At 45.0% G+C, this 21521-nt stretch overlaps 1 protein-coding gene across 1 annotated transcript; it reads right to left on the bottom strand.

The window, feature by feature from the left end:
* Window positions 1-2386: 2386 nt before the first annotated feature.
* On the bottom strand, window positions 2387-16318 carry prdm1a (PR domain containing 1a, with ZNF domain). The gene is made up of 7 exons (XM_035162555.2): window positions 16144-16318; window positions 13226-13558; window positions 10943-11062; window positions 9705-9957; window positions 5317-6410; window positions 4907-5035; window positions 2387-4805 (listed from the first exon to the last, which is right to left on the bottom strand). Exons 1-7 carry the CDS (start codon window positions 16168-16170, stop codon window positions 4200-4202), a joined length of 2562 nt encoding a protein of 853 aa, XP_035018446.2. The 5' UTR covers window positions 16171-16318; the 3' UTR covers window positions 2387-4199.
* Window positions 16319-21521: the final 5203 nt, after the last annotated feature.

The raw sequence follows: 21521 nt of genomic DNA, 5'->3' as shown, positions 1-21521 counted from the left end.
TCACACAGCGACTCGTCACTTTCTGAGGGATCTTTAATAACGTGGAGGCGGAAATGTGTCGAGTCACTTCCTTTGTCAAGCGGCTGCTGCACAGAGACGCTCACAATAACTAATCTTTATCATGAATCTGTTGAATTCAAACATCAGTGATGTAATGTTAATAATATATTAATGAATGATGCTGTTCATGGACTTTACTTTTGTACGTGTTGTTATATTTGTTGTCTGTTCTCTATTGATGCTGTGCTGGTTGATTTTCAACTGTGGAAATCCACATTAATTATGATGTTTTTCAGTGTTTGTTTCCTCTCATGTGTTTGAAAGGTTTTTTATGAGCATAAAAAATTGAATATTAAAAAAGCCCAAAGTCTGTGGTGAAGAGGAACTCGTCTCCTTCAGAGAAAACTCTGAAGCTCCTCGTCAGTGTGGTATATATATATATATAAAAAATACTTTAATGATAATATAGATATTGTGAATTAGATTTTAATCCTGGTTTTGGTCATCAGAGAGTAACTGGTATAATCTTCCATATTAGTTTGACCTTTGACCTTCAATCTGTCTCACTCTGGCCTTCAGCTGTCGGCCACATGTAACGTTTACGATCTAAGAGCTGCAGCATCTGATTGGTCGTCGCTGCCGATGAGTGAATCCGCTGAATCCGGACGTTTCTCTGGGCCGAAGCTCCAGAATGAGTCATGCTGTCTCCAGGATAAAACCCAGACCACAGCTCCTGCAGCCCGGAGGACACAGAGAGCTGTGTTCCCACTTCCTGCTGCAGGGCTCCCGCTCGCCGTCTCACGGAAAAACGAACATAAAGATTCATGACTCTCCTCCGAGAGCCGGGTTTACTGCTGGGCTGGAACTGGAGGATGTGAATCACTGGACTGGAGGAGAAACCAGTCGCTGCTCTTTTAAACCCAAATAATACCTGTGATGTCAGGTGGTGTCACTGATTCTGGATCATTGAGACTGAGTCGGAACTCGTGTTCATCAAACAGCTTCAGAAACTGCTACTGAAAGATCAAGTGGTGTCAAAATGAGTTTCCTGAGAAAATTCACATGAACGTCGTCTCAGATCAGAACAACAACTTCTCAACTTGGGACCTTTAGAGGAGCGTCTGAATCCAGAGTCCGACCGCTTGTATTTCATATTTCTGAAACCACGACACACTCACACACTCTGTGATTGGTCGGCTGTGTGGATGAGAAGGAAGTCAAGCGTTTCAATCCTCTCTCTCTCTCTGGCCTCGTTTCTTTTCATCCTCGCCTCAGTTGGTTTTAAAACGTTCGGATCAGGTGATAAACGTCCGATCTGTGACTCAACTCGTGTTTAGACGTCTGCAGGTGGAAGCTGTTCCGAGTGAGAGCTACGTGAGGTTTCCACTAAACGAACCCACGGGGACGGGGAAGGTGAAAGTTGTGCTGAGTTCACAGCTGCTGAGCTCCAGTCTTATAAAGAGCAGTGATTCAAGTGAAAACACCTGTGGAGACTGTTCCACTTCATTCTTATTGTTTTCAACTGGTTACCACCAGAGTGGATTTTAGTCATGTGATTTTAATACACTGGCCTGTTTGTTCACGTTGTTTTATTCATTATTTTTATTGATATATTGATTTATCAACTGTTTAAATTCTACTTTAAAATTATCCCTCTTTAATCTTGGTTTTAATTCAGCTTGAGTTTGTCTCATGTTTCTTTTAATGCATATTCTTATTTCACTTTCATTATTACAACTCAGAAACAGTTTGAATCATTGCTGACTCGAAGAAATTATTTTGAGAATTAATTAAATATATAAATATGTATTATTTTTTATATGGTTTTCCACTTTGCGTTCTGCCTTTTACTGTATTTGTATTTTTTTAACTTATCTTTTTCCTGTTAATGTGTTTTTCCTGTCAACTCATTTTATTTTAACATCGTACTTCTTATCTTTTCTGTTTATATAACATCAACTCCTGTTGTTTTAATGTGCTATAGAAATAAATCTGACTTTTGATTTTTATCTGAGTTTATACTGTTTCCTTTGTGTTTTATCGCATCGTCCTTTGTGACATCTTCTCTGTGAGTGAACTACAATAAAAAATCTTTACTCACATATGTTATGTTTTAATGTAAAGTTTAACTGAAACAAGTTTTTCCAAAATTCTCCAGTTTCCAAAACAAGAAAACACTCAAAATAAAGAGAATTTAAATATAAATTGATTTGTCTGCTCCGTAAATTTAAAAAAAATATTTAGACAGATTTACTTTTCAAATAGACACATCACATTTCTCTCTATTAATTAAACACTTGTTTACTTTACTTCCCTTTTCATGCTCTGAGACGACTGTCGGACCGAAACGCGACGTCAAGTGAATAAAACACACGGAGCCACAGGGTTTAGATTAGAGCAGTGAACATTTATATCATAATTTACACTTTTTTGACATTTTTGCACATAAATAACTATGTAAACCAGAATGTAAACAGAGAGACAGTCCTTTAGGGAGTTAAAGCTCTGGTCCGAGAGAGAGAGAGAGAGAGAGAGAGAGAGAGAGAGAGAGAGGGAGAGAGAGAGAGAGAGAGAGAGAGAGAGAGAGAGAGAGGGAGAGAGAGAGAGAGAGAGAGAGACGCTTTGGTCGAACGTTAGAAAGTGAAACGGAGGAAAGAGAGAGAGAGCTGCTCAGGTTGATGTGCAACTGCTGCAGCTGCTGTAGAAGCATTAAGATGAGTCTTAATGCCATAAATACCACGAACACAGTGTAAACGGTGCAAGCATCGGCACTGAAGTTATAAAGTAAGAGGAGGGGGCCAGTGCATCAAAGAGGGCCGAGGTGCTTTGGTGTTTGCCAGTTCATTAACAAGATGGCGGACAGGTGGGGTTAAAGAGGGGGGAGGGGGGGGCATTTGTTTCTCAACTGAAATATTAACAAAAATAAGACAAAACAAAAACAAAAAAAAACGAGTGAGCACAGCTAAAGAGGGAAACACTTCATATACACACAGTTCATCTTCCCTTCTTCAGCGTCTCCTCATCTTCCTCCTTCCCTTCTTTGCATTTTCCACTTTTCTTTTTTTTTTTTTTTTTGGTGTGCATTTTGAAATCAAAGTCAACTTTGGTTACTAGCGTCAAGAGCGAATCCCGAAATCTGAGGACGTTTGACAGTGTTGATAAAAAAATAAAGGTAGAGGAGGAGGAGGAGGAGGAGGGGGGGGGGGCTCACCGGCCCTCCCGAGTCCGTTATGTGCTACATGTTGAGCGGGCGGCGCCGCTCCTTTGGACCACACCAAGAGCTGCACTTCAGTTTGGTTTCTTCTTCTTCTTCTTCTTCTTCTTCTTCTTCTTCTTCTTCTTCTTCAAGTAGCAAAGAAAGCAAATAAATAGAAAGCTCCCACCTTCAGCTGTCCCTTACAACACACACACACACACACTCATATCGTCACATGCACACTGAGGTAACCGTTGTGAAAAATATACAAAAAAATGCCCTTTTCCTGTTTCATACAATGAAGCAGGCGTCGGACGCAGTCACACTTGAGGGCAGCTGGGGGCTGAAATAAAGCTCTTGTTGCTAAATTAACAAATTTATGTGCCATACTTTGGCAAGTTCTTTTCAAACCCTTTTTAACCTGCTATACTGGTTTTTAAAATTTAAATAGATAAAACCCTGAAGAGTGGACGCCCCTGCTTCGCCAGGTCAGAGGTCGCAGGACAGATAGAGGCGCGGAGAGAGTGACTATCGACAGAGAAATGGCCACAGAGAGAAACAAAATCAACAGAAACAGTCTTTTACATTGACTTCACCCTGTCAGTGTAACCAGTCATTCCACTTATTGCTTTTAAAGACAACAAAAGTAGCTATAATAAATTAAGGAGGTTATACAACAACTAATTAATCCAAAAAAACTAAACAAAGACATTTGAAAATAAAGACCAAAACAATACGACAACAATAATGATAATAGCATTATATTAATTACATTAAGTCCTGGGTAGTTGATTGTCTCTTAGTCTAATAAACGCTGAAACTGCGAAGTAGTCATGGGACAGTGTCTGTTGTAGCCCTGAGTACAAGAGTCCCTGATAGGTTGAAAACCCGGCGTGCTCATGATGTCACTCCTATTTAATTATTTACAGCTGTTGCTCTCGGCAACCTCGTCCACTTTGAGCCACGCAGTCTCTGCTCCGTGTCCGTTGGCTTCAAAGGTCATTTAAGCGTGATCCTCCGACTCCTGCTTGACGGTGACGTTGGCAGGAAGTGGCAGGATGGGGCTGCTGCGCCGTATCTTGATGACCGACGTCTCATTCGGGGACTCGTATGCCCCGTAACCCGCTGACAGAAGCTCGCCGGCGTCGCCCTTGTGGCGGGGATGAAAGTGGGAGGACTTGAGGTCGCTCTCCCCCCACAGCATCCCCAGGACCTGCTTCTCCAGCATGGCCTCCACCTCCACGCCACCCTGCAGCAGCTCCAGCTGCTCGGCGTGCTCGCTGATGTCGAAGCGCTCGATCTCCTCGTTAGCGCGATGCACCTCCTCCAAGGCGGCCTGACTGGAGACGGCTGGACTGCCGGTGCCGGAGTTGACTGCCAGGCAGTAGCCCTTCAGGTGCAGTCGCAGGCTGCACAGGTGGATGTAGTGGCGGTGGCAGTGGGGGCATTTGTGTGGACGGTCGCGGGAGTGCAGGCGCTTGTGCAGCTTGAGGTGGACAAACTGGGTGAACTTGGCCGGGCAGAGTTTGCAGTGGTAGGGCTTCTCCCCTGAGTGGAGGCGGAGGTGAGTTTTCAGGTTGCTGGTGCTGCTGAAGCGCTTGTGACAAACCTGGATGAGGAGAAAATGATGTCAGCAACAACTTACTGCCACAACTGGTTTTCAGGAAATCAACACAATGAAAGTACATCATCTTTGGCTCCGTTTCTCACCTGGCACTCATGCGGCTTCTCCCCGGTGTGGACCAGGAAGTGTTTCTGCAGGTGAGCCAGCTGCGTGAAGCCTTTGTTACAGGTCTGACACTTGAAGGGTCGCTCTCCGCTGTGGACACGAAGATGAACCTGAGACGATGGAGAAGAGGAAGAAGATGGTCAGATAATGCAACTATAACAGAAACCAGCAAAGTTTTAAAAACACTATGAACTTGATTATGTTTGTTCAGTTTGTGTAATTAGCTTCCTGTACAACTCTTTTAAGTGCTGCAAACCTGCTCTGCAGCCTATGAATCACTCTGCAGTCCTCACAGTACAAAGGACAGGATTGATAATAAGGCAGTAAATCACACATGCAGACATTTTTGAAAGCCAGACGCAGAACAACTACACGGTGGTTGGAGCCTCACCTTCAGGTTTGACAGCTGTCCAAAAGTCTTGCTGCACACGTTGCACTCGTACTTGATTTTGCCGTTCTGCTTCTTCAGCGGGTACGGCAGCGCTTTGTAGCCGGCTGAGCCAACACCTCGCTTCATTTTGGTCAAGTTGATGGCCTCCTCGTCGTGGCGATGCTCACTGGCGCTGCCCAGCAGGGCTGAGGTAGGCTTGGTAGGCATCCGCTCGCTGGGGGGCGCCGTGCCTGCTGTCGGGGAGCCGCTGGAGGGGGCGTGGGCTGGTTCGTGTAGGTGAGGGTGCCCCGGGTAAGGGTGGTGGGGCCCTGCTTTGTCCTTCAGAGAGGTGGCGGATGAGAAGGCACTGGTGGGCCCAGGGAGGAGGAAGTCTCTGTGTGCAGAAATGGAGGAGGGGTGGATGGGTTCGTGCATCAGGAAGCGCCTCCCTGCTGTGTCGGAGGGCAGGAGGGGCACATGAGTGGGCAGCAGGCTGCTGTAGAGGGAGTACATCCGGGGGAGGATCCCTCCTACTGTGGGGACACCACCGCCGGACAGAGGGTAGTGATGGGGCAGGAGGTATCGTGGGTAGGGGGTTCCTGGAGGGTAAAAGGATGAGGAGAGCGGGGCTGAAGGTGGGGAGTAACCAGGGTAGGAGCCCAGTCCAGGGGAGTAGAAAGAAGCTGGGGGAGGCACCGCACCCGAGGGACTCCCCTGAGGGCTGCTGTCCGGGCTGCTCCTCGCTGACGGGCTAGGTGTCGCCGAGGATTGGTTGCCAGGGGAACGGGTTGCAGGGTAACCCAGCTGGCCAGGTTTGTGGCTCAGGAAGTCTTCAGGGATGTGAGGGTGGCCCCTGAAAGCCGGGTAGAGGGCGCGGGGGTACAGGGGGCGCTCGGGGCTGTCGGCACAGCTCGGGCGGGTGGGCAGCGGCCGGCTGGGCTCCCTCTTGGCGGACGAGGAGGCCGAGGTGCTGTTGGTGCCGCGCAGGATGGACAGGACGCTGTGCTCCCTCCTGGGGGGAGTGGGCGTCACTGCGGCGGGGGACGGACTGGAGGCTTTGACCAAATGCTCGTCACTGCTCACCTGCTGCTGCTTGACCTCCAGGAGAGATTGCTCTGAGGAGACACACAGAAAGAAAGGAGGTCAGTGGGAGTTCACCAGATCAAGATAATGTCCTCCTGCTTCCCCTCAGGGCCCATGAAATATCTTCTTTTAATTTGTAAAGTAAAGGAAGTTGCCATCACGACTTCTTCTGAACAATAAAAATACTCAAATCTCATTTAAAACCGATGGATAAACATCTGCCGGTCACAAAGTTGTCTTCAGCACATCTGTATGTGTGTGAGTTTGTGTGTCACAGGGTTCGGGTAAAGCAACTCAGGCGGCCAATTAAGGTGACAGATTTGACGAACGAGCGTGAGGGGAGAGGGGGGCGGCGGCAAGACACAGGAAGTGAGGCGTGACAGCTGCCTTCGGGCGCTGTGGGTGTGTGTGTTTGCGTGTGTGTGTGCGTGTGTGTCTATAAAATCAAGATAAAATCAAAATGGTGGCAGACAGACAGGACTGATGGAAGGTTTCCTGCCAAAGATCCTGTGAAGAACACACACACACACACACAATGCGACAAGCAACACACACCCACACAGGCGCCTGCAGACAAAGGCTCCTGTCTGATTGTTGACTCTTCCTCTTTTAGTAAAAACACACACGCACACACACGTTTGATCAAGCTCCTACTCTCCTGATTTTCTCGGCCATTCACTATTGTTTCCGGGTCAAAAGGTTAAATCTGAGAGTTTCCTCCTAAGTCACTCGCACCTACTGTCTCCTGCGCATGATGAAAGAGCGGATTAGGAGGCGCTCTCACACACACAGACACACACTCTCTCTAAAAGCCCCTGGACGTCAGCGAGCGGCACATCTCGGCTGTTAAATGGCTGCGGTCGGGCCCTTAAAAAGCCGCCATCTATTATCTATAAGCTCATTTACTGCCCGGTCAACTTTTTACCGTGAGGTCGCCCAGAGGGAGAGTGTGTGTGTGTGTGTGTGTGTGTGTGTGTGGTGTGTTCTGTGTGAGAAGATGAAGGGTGTCAGAGTTAATCCTGAGTAGTAGCACTGGTGAAATTTGCTCGACTCCCCCCCTCACACACACACACACACACACACAGTCAGTGACCCTTGCGTCAGTGCTATGGCAGCAGTGTAAACGTTGAGGTTATCAGTTCGCCTCCTCCTCCTCCTCCTCCTCCTCCTCTTCTTCCCTCTTTCAGAAAACAAACAGGGCGGCCATCTTGCAGATATCAATCTGTCAACACGGCCCTTCTGCCAGGAAGTTCAAGTAGTCAACAGAGGGGGTGAGGGGGGTGGGGTGGGGGGTCTCTACCTCCACCTCCTCCACCTTCTCTCTTTTCAAGTGGCAAATATATCAGGGTGAACACACACACACACAGACACACACACATGTGCGCGAACACACAGTGTGTGCAAGCTTTCATGTGCATGAGATGAAAAGAGTTGGTGTGAATGTGTTGGCATGTCCAGCTTATGACTGCCAGCATGTGTGTGTGTGTGTGTGTGTGCGACAAGGGAGAGTGTTTTTGTCGGCAGAGCAGAACGACACACACACACACACACACACACACACATGGCCAACAGGTGCTTTCGAGTGCGAACACTTAAAGAATGCTAAACGACAAAAACAGCAAGAGAGGAGGAGAGTAGAGAAAGTGAGTAGTGCACACACACACACGCACACACACACACACACACCCACGCACACACACACACACACCCACACTTTTTTAACCAGTTAGATGTGAATTAAATTAATTTGAAGCAGCTGTGGCAGCTTAAAAAAGTTATCCACAGTATCACTGATATGATCTAAGAATCATTTATAGCCGTTTGCAAATGTACAAAAACATGGAGCTAATTTGCTTATTTAGTATTTTATGATAATTTGAGTTAAAAAAGTTTAAACTCCATTTTAAAAGCGTTTTCTTTTCCCCGTGTAGCACAGGATTGATCAGAGTAGCTTCACCTTTCGCCCTCGGAGTTTCACTTCAACGTTTCTTAGACAGAGAGTCTGTGGTTTTCTTGGTTTTACTCAGTTGATTCAGAGGATTTCAGGCTTTCTTCTGCAGAGCGTCAAACTTACGTGCGTCTCAAGTTACAAAACTTTAAAGTTTCTTCTCATTTCGGGAAAAATTAAAAGAATAAAAGTCTGTAGCATCAAAAGACAGAACTTTGAGAGCAGGTAAGTTTTTCTGCTGCAGGTAAAAATCTGTATTCAAGTCACCAGCAGGTCAACAGGAGCCAACACACACACACACACTGGGGGCTACCCCTGCCTCTGTTCCCCAGGTCATGCGCATTTTTCCCTGGGCAGTGGAGTCGCAGAGGCTGAGTCCTCTGGTTCCTCTGCCACCTTCTCTCTCTCTCTCTCTCTCTCTCTAGTTTCCCTCTTAGTCGCTCGCTCTTTGATCACCGGCTAAAGTGGATGAGTGCACTTAGTCGGGCTGCGTCATGAATGTGTGTGTGTGTGTGTGTGTGTGTGTGCGTGTGTGCGTGTGTGAGAGTGTGTGACAATGGATTTCAGTGTCGAATGTCCAAATTTGTGCCTTATTTCGTTCCTGCTAAACAAAGAAAATGTGACTTTAACTCACTTATGACCAAAGAAGAGTAAAATAAAATGATCCAGTTCTGTTTAAAGACACTTTAACTAGTCTTTATAAAGTTCTTTGTGAGGACGGAGAAATGTGACGACTACTTTCACACATTTTTCTCATAGAAAGGTCAACGAAGACAAACACACACACACACACACACTCCTGCAGACACACACTGTCTGGTTCTTTTATTGAGGTTGGGCAAGATGTTGTGTGTGTGTGTGTGTGTGTGTGTGTGTGTGTGAGCTTTCATGTTAAAAGCGGGTCTTTAAGTGTGTAAGACTGTGGCATTAGGGGCCATATCCCCCTGTCTGTGTAATTACACTGTCACACACACACAGACACACACAGAAAAGTACAACGATGGCACTGACAGAGATGAAAGCTTGTCGGTTGTGTACTTTCGTGTGTGTGTGTCTGTGTGTGTGTGTGTGTGTGAGATAATGACAGGCTAACGTTCAGAGAGGAAGGAGACGCGGCTACACTCAAACACACCGTTACGCATTAACAGTGGCGACAGGACACACTCAAGACACACACACACACACACACACGTATTGATTTTAAGTTTTTTTTATCTCAGCAGCTTCACACGTCCAATAAAAAAAACCCTGCTCTTTCACAATAAAAGCCTGCTGACTGGTGCAAGTGTTACAAACTGACCCCTGGTGTAGTCTGATTCTCTGTCTGATCTGTTTCTTGCAGTAAAAGTCGTTGTTGTCCATCATTAAACAAACTTACTGAGTTTCAGCATCATCAGCTCTCCGGACGGCGGGTAGTTGAGGCGCCGGGCGAAGTCGTGGCAGTACCAGACCAGCAGCTCAGCGCCGGCGGGGATGGGCTTCACCGTGTAGAAGTAAATCTCCATGCCGTTCTGACACGCCGCCAGATTCTGCTCCGCCGCCGAGTGGGCGGGGTTCACGTAGCGCATCCAGTTAGAGCGAGTCTCGTCCAGGCCGTCCACGAAGTGATGGAACTCCCTGTCTGCGTAGATCTGAGCGAGAAGGAGAGGAAGTATTAAACATTCATTCATAAATAAATAGAATATGTTTAAATGGCAGAATTAAGCATTGTTTTTAATTTTGCTCTGCATTTTGTAGGTTTTTCTTTCCTTGTTCCTTCTGTATTTCTGAGAAGAGTTATAATACTTAACAAAATAAATGTGTTAATTCGTTCAAAATAAAAGTAATTCATTTAAATCAGTAAAATTATTTTTCCCTCCTTTTAATAACTTTGCTAAAAATAAAAGACTGAAATTTAAATTTTACGATAACAACTCTTTAAAATAAAATAAATAGTTTCTAAATTAAATAAAGTGCAACTAAGTAAAGAATCAACCGAATATTAGAAAATAAACCAAAAAAAACACTGAAAAACTCAACTTTTTAAAATTAAATTTGAAATGTTAATGAAATGAGTCAGGATGTAAATAAGTAACTCACATAATAAAAAGTAATAAATGAATTAAGTGACTCACAGGTTAAGTCACTGTTAGAATATAAATTACGCGTCATCCAGTCATTTGACTTTTTCTCTCCCTCTCTTCACCTTCATCTCCCTCAGACGAACACACGGAGTGACGAAGAGGAGGAGGAGGAGGACCTCTTTTATATTGAGAGTAAGATAGACGGAGGAACTCTTTCTCTGCTTCTCTCTCTCTCACACACACACACACACACCCACAGTGGAGGCGGTGGTCACGTCTGTGGCTTGTGAGCTCGTGCACTCTCACTGTCAGTTACCGGTAGTGACGGGGTGTGTTCTGCTGAGCGCTGAGTGTGTGTCGACTGACAGGAACCACAGGGTGACATGTTATTTGTGTGACGATGACATCACATCCTCGTCTCTCGCAAGCCCAGTTTCCTGTTCCACTGACGTCACAGGAAGGGGTCCCTGCAGCGTCCGAGGAAGTGTGTGTGTGTGTGTGTGTGTGTGTGCGTGTCTGTATGAGTGTGTGTTTTTTCCGTGTGTGTACTCACTCTCCAGAAGTACTTCCGGTTGGCGTCTCGGGGAACACTGTCGGCTGTGTAGATTTCTCCCACCAGGGGGCCGAAGCGAGTTCCTTTGGGGATGTACTCCCTGCTGCACACGCCGACCACCTGCACGAAGACACACAAACACACACACACAGGAAGGTCACACAAAATGGTCTTTGAAGTAGATTGTTTGTGATGTTTTGTGTGTGAAGATCTTTACGTCTTTACTTTCAGCGTCTCAACAGGAAATTTGTTCACGTGTTCACGTGTTCACGTGTTCACGTGCTCACGTGCTCACGTGTTCATGTGCAGATCCATCACGCATCATTAAATCTAATTAAGTCTTATTGTACGAACAAATATGAACAAATTCCGACTCAAAGACTCATTTATCAAACCCTGACGATGATTAATGACGCCACTTCATGCTTCAGTTCGTTAAAGGAGTGTGCGTGTGCATGTGTGTGTGCGTGTGTCTCTCTCTCTCGTCACACCTCCACTCGTCGCCACATCAAACCACAACCGCCGCCACTACACACACACTTCACTGAGGAAACATCCTGATACTCAGGAGGAAAAAACCTTTTGTTTCGTCTTTTTGTTTCTCGTCTGATTCCATCAAAGGAGATAAAGAGCGGGAGGAGGAGGAGGAGGAGGAGGAGGAGGAGGAGGAGGAGGAGAGAAGTGAGGGATTATGTGGCGGCTGGATGTCAGACTCCAGCCGTGGACGGCAGAGAAACGCACTCACACACATTTTCTTCATGCACACACCCACACAAACAAATGTCTTTCCCAAACCCCCTCGTTCCCTGGTGACGTGGGAAATCCCCCTTTCCCTAATTCCTGCCATAGACGCAGACATGACTGTGTGTGTGTGTGTGTGTGTGTGTGTGTGTCCCTTTTTGACGTATTAACAGGCTCTTCTTGTCTTTTCTTCCTTTTCAACCAAAACTCAATGTTCTTTGATCAGAGCGACACGTCTCTGTTCCTCAGCCTTTCCCTTCTTCCTCTCTCTCTCCCTCCGTCCAGATAAACGTTAGCTGATAGCGCATCAGCGTGTAAACAAAACCCGCTCGTCTTCTCTCTCTCTTCCTCTCTCTCTCTCTCTCCTTCTCTCCGCAGATAAGCCCCTGATTAGAAAATCTATGCGATCACGCTGCTTTTGCAAAGAGACCGTCAAAAATTGGCGAAGTTGCGACAAGTTGACCTTTGGAGGTCGCGCACTTTCCAGTTCAAGCCGCCCCGAAGCGCAGACCCAGCCCAGCAGCCGACGATTTACCGACTCCGCTGGAAACTAGAGGATCGCTTTAAAGTTGTCTTTGCTCTTATTACATGACTCTTTACCGCATTTGTAAAACTGATAAATCTCGTGATCGTGTTGAGCTGATGTCGGGAAGATGCAATCGTGAACTCGAAATCAACTCTTTCAGCTTCTCAAACACACATTTCTCAACTTTCAGACAATAAACACCTTCTGTTCAGTGGTTTCAGATCTCTTATCTGACCTTTGACATTTTGACTTTTTCCTCCCACAGTCTGATCGGTAACAAAACGTTAGAGAGAATCTGGGTTTAGACTCGAAACGTGGTTCGAAGGTTAACTAAGAAAGTTGCATGTAGGAAAATGTCATTCGTCTGTTTCTCCACAAAAATGAACCAAATTATAAAACTAAAGGTTTGATGCAGTTTCTAGCTTCAATAATTCACTTTATTTAATTTAAGACCAAAAATTTAAAACTCCAATCAATTTCATATTTTCGCATGTGAAGCTTCTAAAAGGTTTAAAGTTCACGAAGTAAAATGTGTAACTCGTCGTTCAGCAGCTCAAACATGATGAACTTAAACTGTCTGATGAGACGCCGAACTGCGCCCCCTGCCAGCCGGGGCTGGTATTGCAGGCAGTTCTGTGGAATATGACAGACACACCTATCGTCACGGCTTCAGATGATGAAAGAGTTTTAATGAATGGATACGAGCCGATGAAGACACAGTTTAAACACGCAGGACATTTCAGTTACAACGTGTTACAGAGTGTGTGTGTGTGTGTGAATTCTGCTTCAGGCGTTTCACACACACACACACAGTTACACACAGCTTTCGTTCTTCAATGTGTGTGTGAAGCTTTACGATGAGACACGGCCCCCTTTTCATTACATGACCTGCCTCTGACTCACGTGTGTGTGTGTGTGTGTGTACAGATGGTTTTCTCTGCCCGTGTGTGACGGGAGAGAAAGTTTGTATGTGCAACACTGTGTGTGTGTGTGTGTGTGTGTGTGCTGACTCTGACCTCCTTGCCGTCAGCTGGGTGCTTGAAGGCCAGGTTCCGGGGCAGAGAAGCCTCGGCTCTGGTCGTCGTCATCATCATGGCGTCACTGTCTGGCCCCGCCTCCCACGCCGTGTCTTTTACGATGTATGTGCACTTCTCCTCAAACTCTGTCTCCGTCCACCGAGTCATGTCTGCCTCCTCGATCTCCATGTCAACGTCTGTGTCTGTCATCGTCTCTGCTCCGTCTGAGCCCGAGCCGGCGGCGGAGGCCATCTTGGATCCGCGCTGCGAGTCGGCCTGCTCCATGGTGTGCGCCCCCTCACTGGTCAACATGGCCGAGCTATGAGAGGTCGCCTGGTCGAGAGACATGGAAACACACAGGATGGAAAGAGAGAGAGAGAGAGAGATTTAATTTATTTTTTCCAAACACTTCAAACAAGAAGGAAAGAACAGGAGAAGCAAATAAGAAAGAAAGGAAGAAAGGAAGGATGGAAGGATGAGGGAAAAAGGGAAAAAGTAGAGTAAGGACGAGAGATGAAAGCGGAGGCGGAGAGGCGGTGGAAAAAAGGATAACAAAAGTTTCACTAAAAAGAGGAGATGTGGGAGGAAGAAGATAAGAAATAAAAAAGAGGAAAGAAAGAAAGAAAGGATTAAGACAAAAAGAGATAAAGACGCAGATGAAGGGATGAATGGGGAGAAAGAGAGGAGAGGAGGAACTGTGATAATTGTGTGGTGACTCATTAGAGAGGGGGGGTCTGACTAACACTGCTGTCACACACACACACACACACAGGAAACTGCCTCTTCGACAATTTACAATTTCAGAAAACAACTTTAAAAAAAAAAAAAACTTTCCTCTTAACGTCATTAATTTGTCTGATTTTAATTTGAATGCTTTCTTCTTGTTTTTCTTTCCCTTCTCACACGTTGCGAGAAACGAATCCGACTTTCTTCTCGTTTATCGTTCCCTTTCTTCTTCTCTCCCTTAAAACCGCGAGGAGAGATTTAAAGTGTCTCGGGCCGAGAGAGGAACTGATAGAGGAACTCAACACGTGTCCCTTTCTAATTCTGATGATCATAAGTTTATCATTTCGTTTCCTTCCTCTCCTGAAGCAAAGAAACTTTTCCTTTTGAGTATTTGATTTTATTGTGGACGTAAATACACTAAATGTACAACTTGAGGAGAGTTAGCTGGACAGCGGGGTGGATTTATTGGGATTATGAAGCCGCCGTGGCCTCAGTGTCCTCCCTCTGTGTCCTCCCCCCCCTACCCCCTCTCCCTGGGGTTGAAGACAGAGGAAGGAAATGCTGTCTGTGTCTGAATGAAGCTAAAATTGGAAGCAGAGTGGCACTGCAGCGGAACCGGCAAATCATCCCGACTCCCAGCGTGTGTGTGTGTTGGTAATGGATGGCGGTGGTTGGGAGGAGGGGGATGAGGAAGGGAGCGCCAAAACTTTTCCATTTGGGGGCCACAGCAACGCAAACAAAACTTCAAACGTGATCCCACCCAAGACAATCCCACACACACACACACACAGATATCCACACAGGGACAAACATGCTGCTCGTCCCACGCAGACGAGCGGAAAGCAGCAGATCCTCAGTGACCACACTCGGCTCTGAGAATTCTTCTGCAGCCGCAAGAAAGAAAACGATTTCACATCCAACTGGCTCCAGTCACAGTTGTCGACTTTCCTTCCATTTTCAGGGACAGAGAAATGACAGTAGAGCCGCTCGTGGTCACCGATCAGAAGCCGTTTGACAACTTTGTAATCACAGTAAAAATCCTTCTCGGGAAACAGAAAACTGATTTTAATGAGACGCGAGCTTCATTATCGCTTTAAATTAATTCAAGTGTTGTTTCTTTTGAGCAAAACAGACTCAAAACTCTTACTTTATTATAATTCTCCCCAAAACCTGAATTATATATTTTTTCTTTGCTTCAAATCCTTTAAAACTCATCAGAAAAGAGCAAAAACAACTCGTTAAAATTCAATTCAAATCCTGTAAAACCACTAAACTCTTTATTTTAAATGTAAAACTGTGAAAAGCAAGGAAAGAGAATTTCTCGTCATCAGAAAACACCACGAGCGGATCAACAGTTTCCATTTTCTCCAAGTTAAATTCAAACACAAATTTAAAAAAACGGATCAGATCTGGGAACGTGTCTCAATATTTCACCTCGGAGAAGAACTTCTTTGCATAACAGCTGCAACCTTGAAAACTAATAGTGAAACCAAGAACCAAGACACAATTCGCCTTCTCGTTTGGAACAAGTGAAAATATAAAAGCTGAGTCTGCACACAATTCAGAGGAATTTCAAAATGAGGAGCAATTTCATAAGTCAAGAGGAAAGTCTGCTAAAGAGAAATTAATCAGAAATTTGCCCTCGGCCTCTTTCTGCATTTTAAATCCACGAGGAGAAGAAGTCCGGAAACGTTTCCCGACAAAAAGAAAACTAACTAATGTTCACACCAGAGTCCAAATGTAAAACTCCTCCGAGTCCCAAACTGAGAAAGACACAATTCAAACGCTCAAAACTCTGAGATGTTTTTTCCTCCAGTTTAAAACAATCCAAACTGGAGCGAAACACATCAGCAGCATTTTGAAAAAAAGATAATCATCATCTTCATCGTCAAAAATATACGATTTAAGTCAGAGTCCCGATAAAAACATCTTTGGATTCAAGTCAGCACCAAAAAGCAACAATAATAATAATAAAAAAAGTGATTAAATGTTTATCCAAACTGTTTTAAACAATTCTTTTCTTTTTTTTGTTAAGACAAATTTTAACCAAATTTCCAAATAAAAAATAAAAAAAATGAAAATGAGCTTTAAAAAAAACAACCAACAAATAAAAAAAAAAAAAAGCACTTTATAAATATTTTAGTCTTTAAGTGTGTTTTCCTCCGGTTGGAAACACAAGAAGTCAAACTCACCGTGTAACTTTGGTCCCATCCACACATAAGGACGATGGGTCAGATCCTCTGTGTGCGAGTGTGTGTGTCTGTGTGCAGGACAGGTGCAGTTCTCCCCCTGTGTTGTGTCCTGCTCCGAGCTCTGATACTCCACACTGTGATTGTGTCTGTTGGAGAGTGTGTGTGTGTGTGTGAGAGGGACACTGTGTGTGTGTGCTGTGTTCAAATGAATTAGAGTGGTCCCGCCCCTGACTCCACCCCCCACCCCCCCTGGCCCTGCCCACTCCACCTCCCCCTCTCTCTCTCTCTCTCTCTCACACACACCCCCACACACACACACACACAAACACACATTTCATTGCTAGGAAGCAGCAGGCGCTTTCACCTGAGGCCATGAGCTGCACACACACACACACAGACACACACACAGAAAACAACTTATTTTCGGCATCAAAAAAATAGGTTTTCTTTCACCGATGATCATCTGTGTGTGTGTGTGTGTCTGTGTGTGGGGGAATGTCTGTTAGCAGCTTTAAAGGGGGTAAACAACATGCGTGTGTGTGTTTGTGTTGGGGGGTCATTGAGTCAGTGTCACAGGATGTCCCACTCTTCCCCAGGAAAACACACACACACACACACACACACAGGCTGCCTGTAGGGGGCAGGACTGATCTGCCCTTGTTGCTTTCGCTGAGGAACTTTAAATGAGTCCGTCTCTCTCTCTCTCTCTCTCATTGTCTGTGTCTCTCGCCCTTTCCCTGTTACTCTCTCTCCTTCCCTTCTCTATCACTTTATATCTACTCTATACACCCCCCCTCTCTCTCTCTCTCTCTCCCTTTCTCCTCGTTTACTTTCCTTCTCTTTAAAATGATTTCATTTCAATCTCCAACCTGCACGTTGAGTAAACACAGATTTCCAGATATTTCAGTAAAGGAATTAACTGGATTCGTACAGAAAATAAAACCAAAACCCTTTAAAGTCATTAGCGAGTGTGAGCGACGATCATCTGGAGCGGAGGTGGAGTTAGAGTCGGTGAAAATGGTTCAGATTCATTAAAAAAAACCGCTGGTTACAGTTATTAAAAAGAGGAAAATATGAATGGTCTGCTTCACACAGAGGAGCTCTGACCTGCCGAACAAACCCTGTCTCCTCCGTGTTAGTGGACGGGGCAGCGTTGCTATCCTGGATATTTTGGCCTGATGTCTGGATAGTAGGAGGAAGTGGAGACGTGATTTACTATTCAATATTTATTTTTTTAATTGCCACTTTTACTTAATTAAAAATGTTTAACTCCTGCTATTTGTATTATTACTGTTTAATTCTGCATGTTCGCCATAAACCATCCAAAGATAGGTTTTCATAAAGGACTTAATCACGAGACAGTAAAGATTTGGACATGGATTTAAGGAGTTCGGGGGAAAAACCACGACTTTAAAATAAAGTTTATTTACAGAACGCGATGTGAGATTTCTGTGTTCGGAGCCTTTCAAGTCCGGGACGTGTGACCTCATCAGATTTCTCACACATGAAAGCGAGCGACGGGTTCATTGAAATGTCAGAATGTTAAATTATAATAAGGGTTTATGTCTCAGTGGAGCTTTATTCTTTCTTTCTCTGCATTCTCCCTCTTTATTCTCTTCTACTCGTCATAACCTGCATTTTTAACATTGAAGGAAAAGCTAAATAAGTTCAGATATCAAACTTCGGCTCTCGTTCACTTTTCCTAACGTAAGCTCACACGCTCACTAACACTGGAAATTCCCGTCTAATTGTCCCCCGACTGCCTCAATTTACCTCCTCCTCACTCCTCTGTCCTCCAGCCCTTTGATTTGCTCGCTGTATCTACACAAACCATTTTCCACTGATTTCTCTCTCTCTCCACTTTTTTCCATCACTTTTCTCACTCGCTTCCTCCTGCTGGTGCAAAAATAAATCCGTTCTGGAAAAAGTCCCTTTTCAGTGTTTCAGCATTTTTTTCTTTCCCGTGTGTTTCGTTAACTTAGAATGATTTATGTAAATAGGTTTGACAAATTACAATAAAAGCAGAACCAATTAATTAATAAACATTACATTTAAATTAAACCCTGGAAGTAAAAGATAAAATAAAAATAAAATGAGTATCTGAAATACAATCAACAACAGGATTAAACTATAGATTTGGTTTTGCTCATTTGGATTAATTCTGTCATCTGCAGCTAAATTAAAGTTTAAATAAATAAAATACATTACAGAATTGCATTGATACAGATTTGAGGAGATGATGCAGTAACATTGATTGATTGTAAAATAGATTATCGATCAAAACAGATTGTTTAGAGTTTATTCTTATTTGGATTTGATCATGTAAATGAAAGAACTAATTTTTTTTAACATTTGGATGTTTGCATGTTCTCGACGTGACTCCTCACTTTCACGTCAACACACAGAGAATCAGCTCCGTTCTGACCAACATCAGAATCAACCTCCACAAAGTCCAACGAGTCTCTGTCTGGTTGTGAGTTTGTTCTTTTCTCTAATGAAGAACAATGACCAGGAAAAGAAAACAAGCAACAGGAAGAAGAGAAGAAGAAGAAGAAGAGAGAGAGAGAGAGAGAGGGAGGGAGAGAGAGAGTGAGAGACAGGACCTCCCTCTCTCTCTCTCTCTGGTGACAGAGGGTCTGACCACATCACTCGCTGCCTACTGCTTCCTGCCAACGGACGACCCTGACACACACACACACACACACAGCTGCAGATCTGTCCCACAGCTGTCGGACATGTTGATGCTTTGCAGCCAAGCTGTTCTTCCCACTGCAAAACAACCGGAGACTTTTTAGGAACACATGCATCGGCTGATTGCAATATGTACGTACACACACACACACACGTAGACACGCCCACCCAGTGACCACATCATCATACATGTGCAGGTACAGTGACAGTGCTTCGGAGTGGACCTGAGTCCTCCATCTTCATCAATCACACTGTGTTTATTACCTTCTCACAAATGAACTGGGAGTGTCCGCACTTTGGGCTCAGAACTTCCTCCTGGGCTTCACGGTCGAGGGAGATTCTCCAGTCAGAGCGTTCAGGGACATGACGGGGGGGCGAGGGTCCCAGCGTTCAGGGACATGACGGGGGGGCGAGGATCGGCGTCGGCCCTTGTCGCCAAAACCTCTCCAGGCTCGTTGTCTTTCCATGTATTTTTCAGCATCTTCTACATTCATGGCTCCTCTTTTTCATCCTGAGATGTTTGTTTTATCAGTTCTCCACCCCAATGCTCACGATGAATTCTACAGATTATTTTGCATGATTTTCTCAAATTCCTTCATTTTTTACTTGTTACGATTTTGATACAAAGAAAACATGAAGCCATTTTTAAATAACTGTGGCTCGTTAAGTTTTTTATTATTCTGCAGGAACGCAGAGAAGCCACCATGTGCATGTGAACACCTGAGAAATATCATCGTGTTTGCTTTTACCTCCTTTGACATGACGGGGGGCTGTAGCTGGAGGGTATCGACAGGAGCTGGGGGGCAGGAGGAGAGGTGTATGTAAGGGTAGTTTAACCCCCACACACTGGAGTCACATTGAAATGTGTTTTTTTGTTTCTGCGGTGGCCCTGCATGCATGCCTGCAGGAGACAGAGAGGAGACACAAAAGAGGAGACCAGAGACCTCCTCGCTGTCTGTTGGTTTAACAGAGGGCCTCTATCACACACACACACTCATGCACAAACACACACACTCCTCCTGCATAAACTTTCTTCTCCGCTACGTTACAGTCAGCTGCCCTGAGTGAGAGCTTTGTGAAACACCGGCCTCGAGGATCAGAGGAGAGAGGGATGAAGGAGGAGGAGGAGGAGGAGGGTGGAGGTGAGAGAGGAGAAAGGAGGAAGGTGGATCAATGGGCTTCAGGCACTAAAGGTTTGGGATTAAACTCGTCACATTCCTTCAGTGGAGAATCCAACCTGTCGGTTTGTGTTAATGCTCTTCACAGTCTCGACCGTCACATCCACTAACTGCCCTGAACCATGTGGACGCGCACAGTGGATCAGTTTCCCAGTTCGTCTGGATGGGGTTAAGTTCAGGGCTTGTGCCAATCGCTTCTGCCTAAACTGTACCTGGGTAATTCCACGATGTAGCATTGAGATATTTTTTTTTATTACGAAGGATTTTATGATAATAATAACTTTACTGGCTTTCAAGCTACCAGATGCTGCTTCATAGAGTTAGGAGACGAGACTCAAAACTACAAATATCAAACTGCAGTTGCTTGTCTTCACTGACCAGTAATAACTAACTTCTTTGAGTCCATGTGTCCAAAAATTGGACACTTCCCCTCAAGACAGACTCAAGACATAATCTTAAAGAGGCCAAAAACATGTTAGTGAGGTCAATGTGACCTTCACCTTTGACCTTTGACCACCAAAACCCTATCAGGTAATCAGTGAGCCCCAATTAATACTTGTACCAAATTTAAAGAAATTCTCTCGAGGTGTTTTTAAGATATCGTGTTCACAAGAATGGAGACGGATGGACAACCTGAACATACGATGTCTCCGGTTCCTGGCTATCGCTGACACATTATGTGTCAAAACTGAATAAAATGTAAACTGCAGATAAACAAACTCGAGATGAAAAGTTTCAAGGTGCTTTTCGTCAGTGCCTCCTCCTCTCAGGCTGGGACGGGGGATGGGGAGTAAACCAGTGTCTGAGGACCGGAGGCTCCAGGACGGAGTCACGGTGGAGGAGGTCAAACAGGTACTGGGGGGGATTTATAGGTGAGGAGGGGGGTGTTGACTCTAAGCTGGTGATGATGGATTAGAGTGTGTGTGTGGGGGGGGTGTTACGGTGTTATGGTTATGCCGGAACATTTCAAAGCTTTTGGTTAAAGTTTGGGAAGGACGGTGACTGTGGCTTTTTCAATATCTCACCAAAAACCTTCCTGAATCTTTATTAAATGTTTTAAAAGACAAACCAACACAAGTCAGAGGAAGAGGGTTAGGGTTAGGAGACGACGTCTGGTCTCCGGTGTCAAAGTGTTCGGTTCCTGAATCTAAATAATAAACTTTTAGGAACTGAAGGATTAAGGCCAATTTGTCAAATCATAAATATTTGTGCTTCTTCATACACTTCACCTTGAAGACACCAACTCAGACATCGAGTTTCCATGGATTCAGACGTCCTTTGTCCATCGCGATGTCTTAATGTCCTAAAGCAGTATTACCTCCCACCTCCTGCACTGTGTGTGTGTTCGTTTGCGTCATGTATGTTGTTGTCCAGCTGGAACTGGACACTGACCTGTGTGCAGCCTTTTCACTGAACGGGTTTTGTCTCCGTTGTGTCTCCGATCTGGATCTGAGCAAGACGACCTGGTTAGATAACAGATGAAAACCACAACGGTTACTCCACTCTCTC

Source organism: Hippoglossus stenolepis, chromosome 8 (assembly GCF_022539355.2).
Source record: "Hippoglossus stenolepis isolate QCI-W04-F060 chromosome 8, HSTE1.2, whole genome shotgun sequence".
In the NCBI taxonomy this organism is placed as follows: Eukaryota; Metazoa; Chordata; class Actinopteri; order Pleuronectiformes; family Pleuronectidae; genus Hippoglossus; species Hippoglossus stenolepis.
Note: the sequence above shows the minus strand (reverse complement) of the source record. Positions and strands in the feature narration are given on the sequence as shown.

Coding starts and splice junctions, on each gene's coding strand:
- prdm1a (XM_035162555.2), bottom strand. CDS start 16,170: ATGTGTGGATGGGACCAAAGTTACACG. Junction 11,063..13,225: donor ACCCAGCTGACGGCAAGGAG/GTCAGAGTCAGC, acceptor GTCTTCGTGCAG/GTGGTCGGCGTGTGCAGCAG. Junction 5,036..5,316: donor GACAGCTGTCAAACCTGAAG/GTGAGGCTCCAA, acceptor CCATCGTCTCAG/GTTCATCTTCGTGTCCACAG.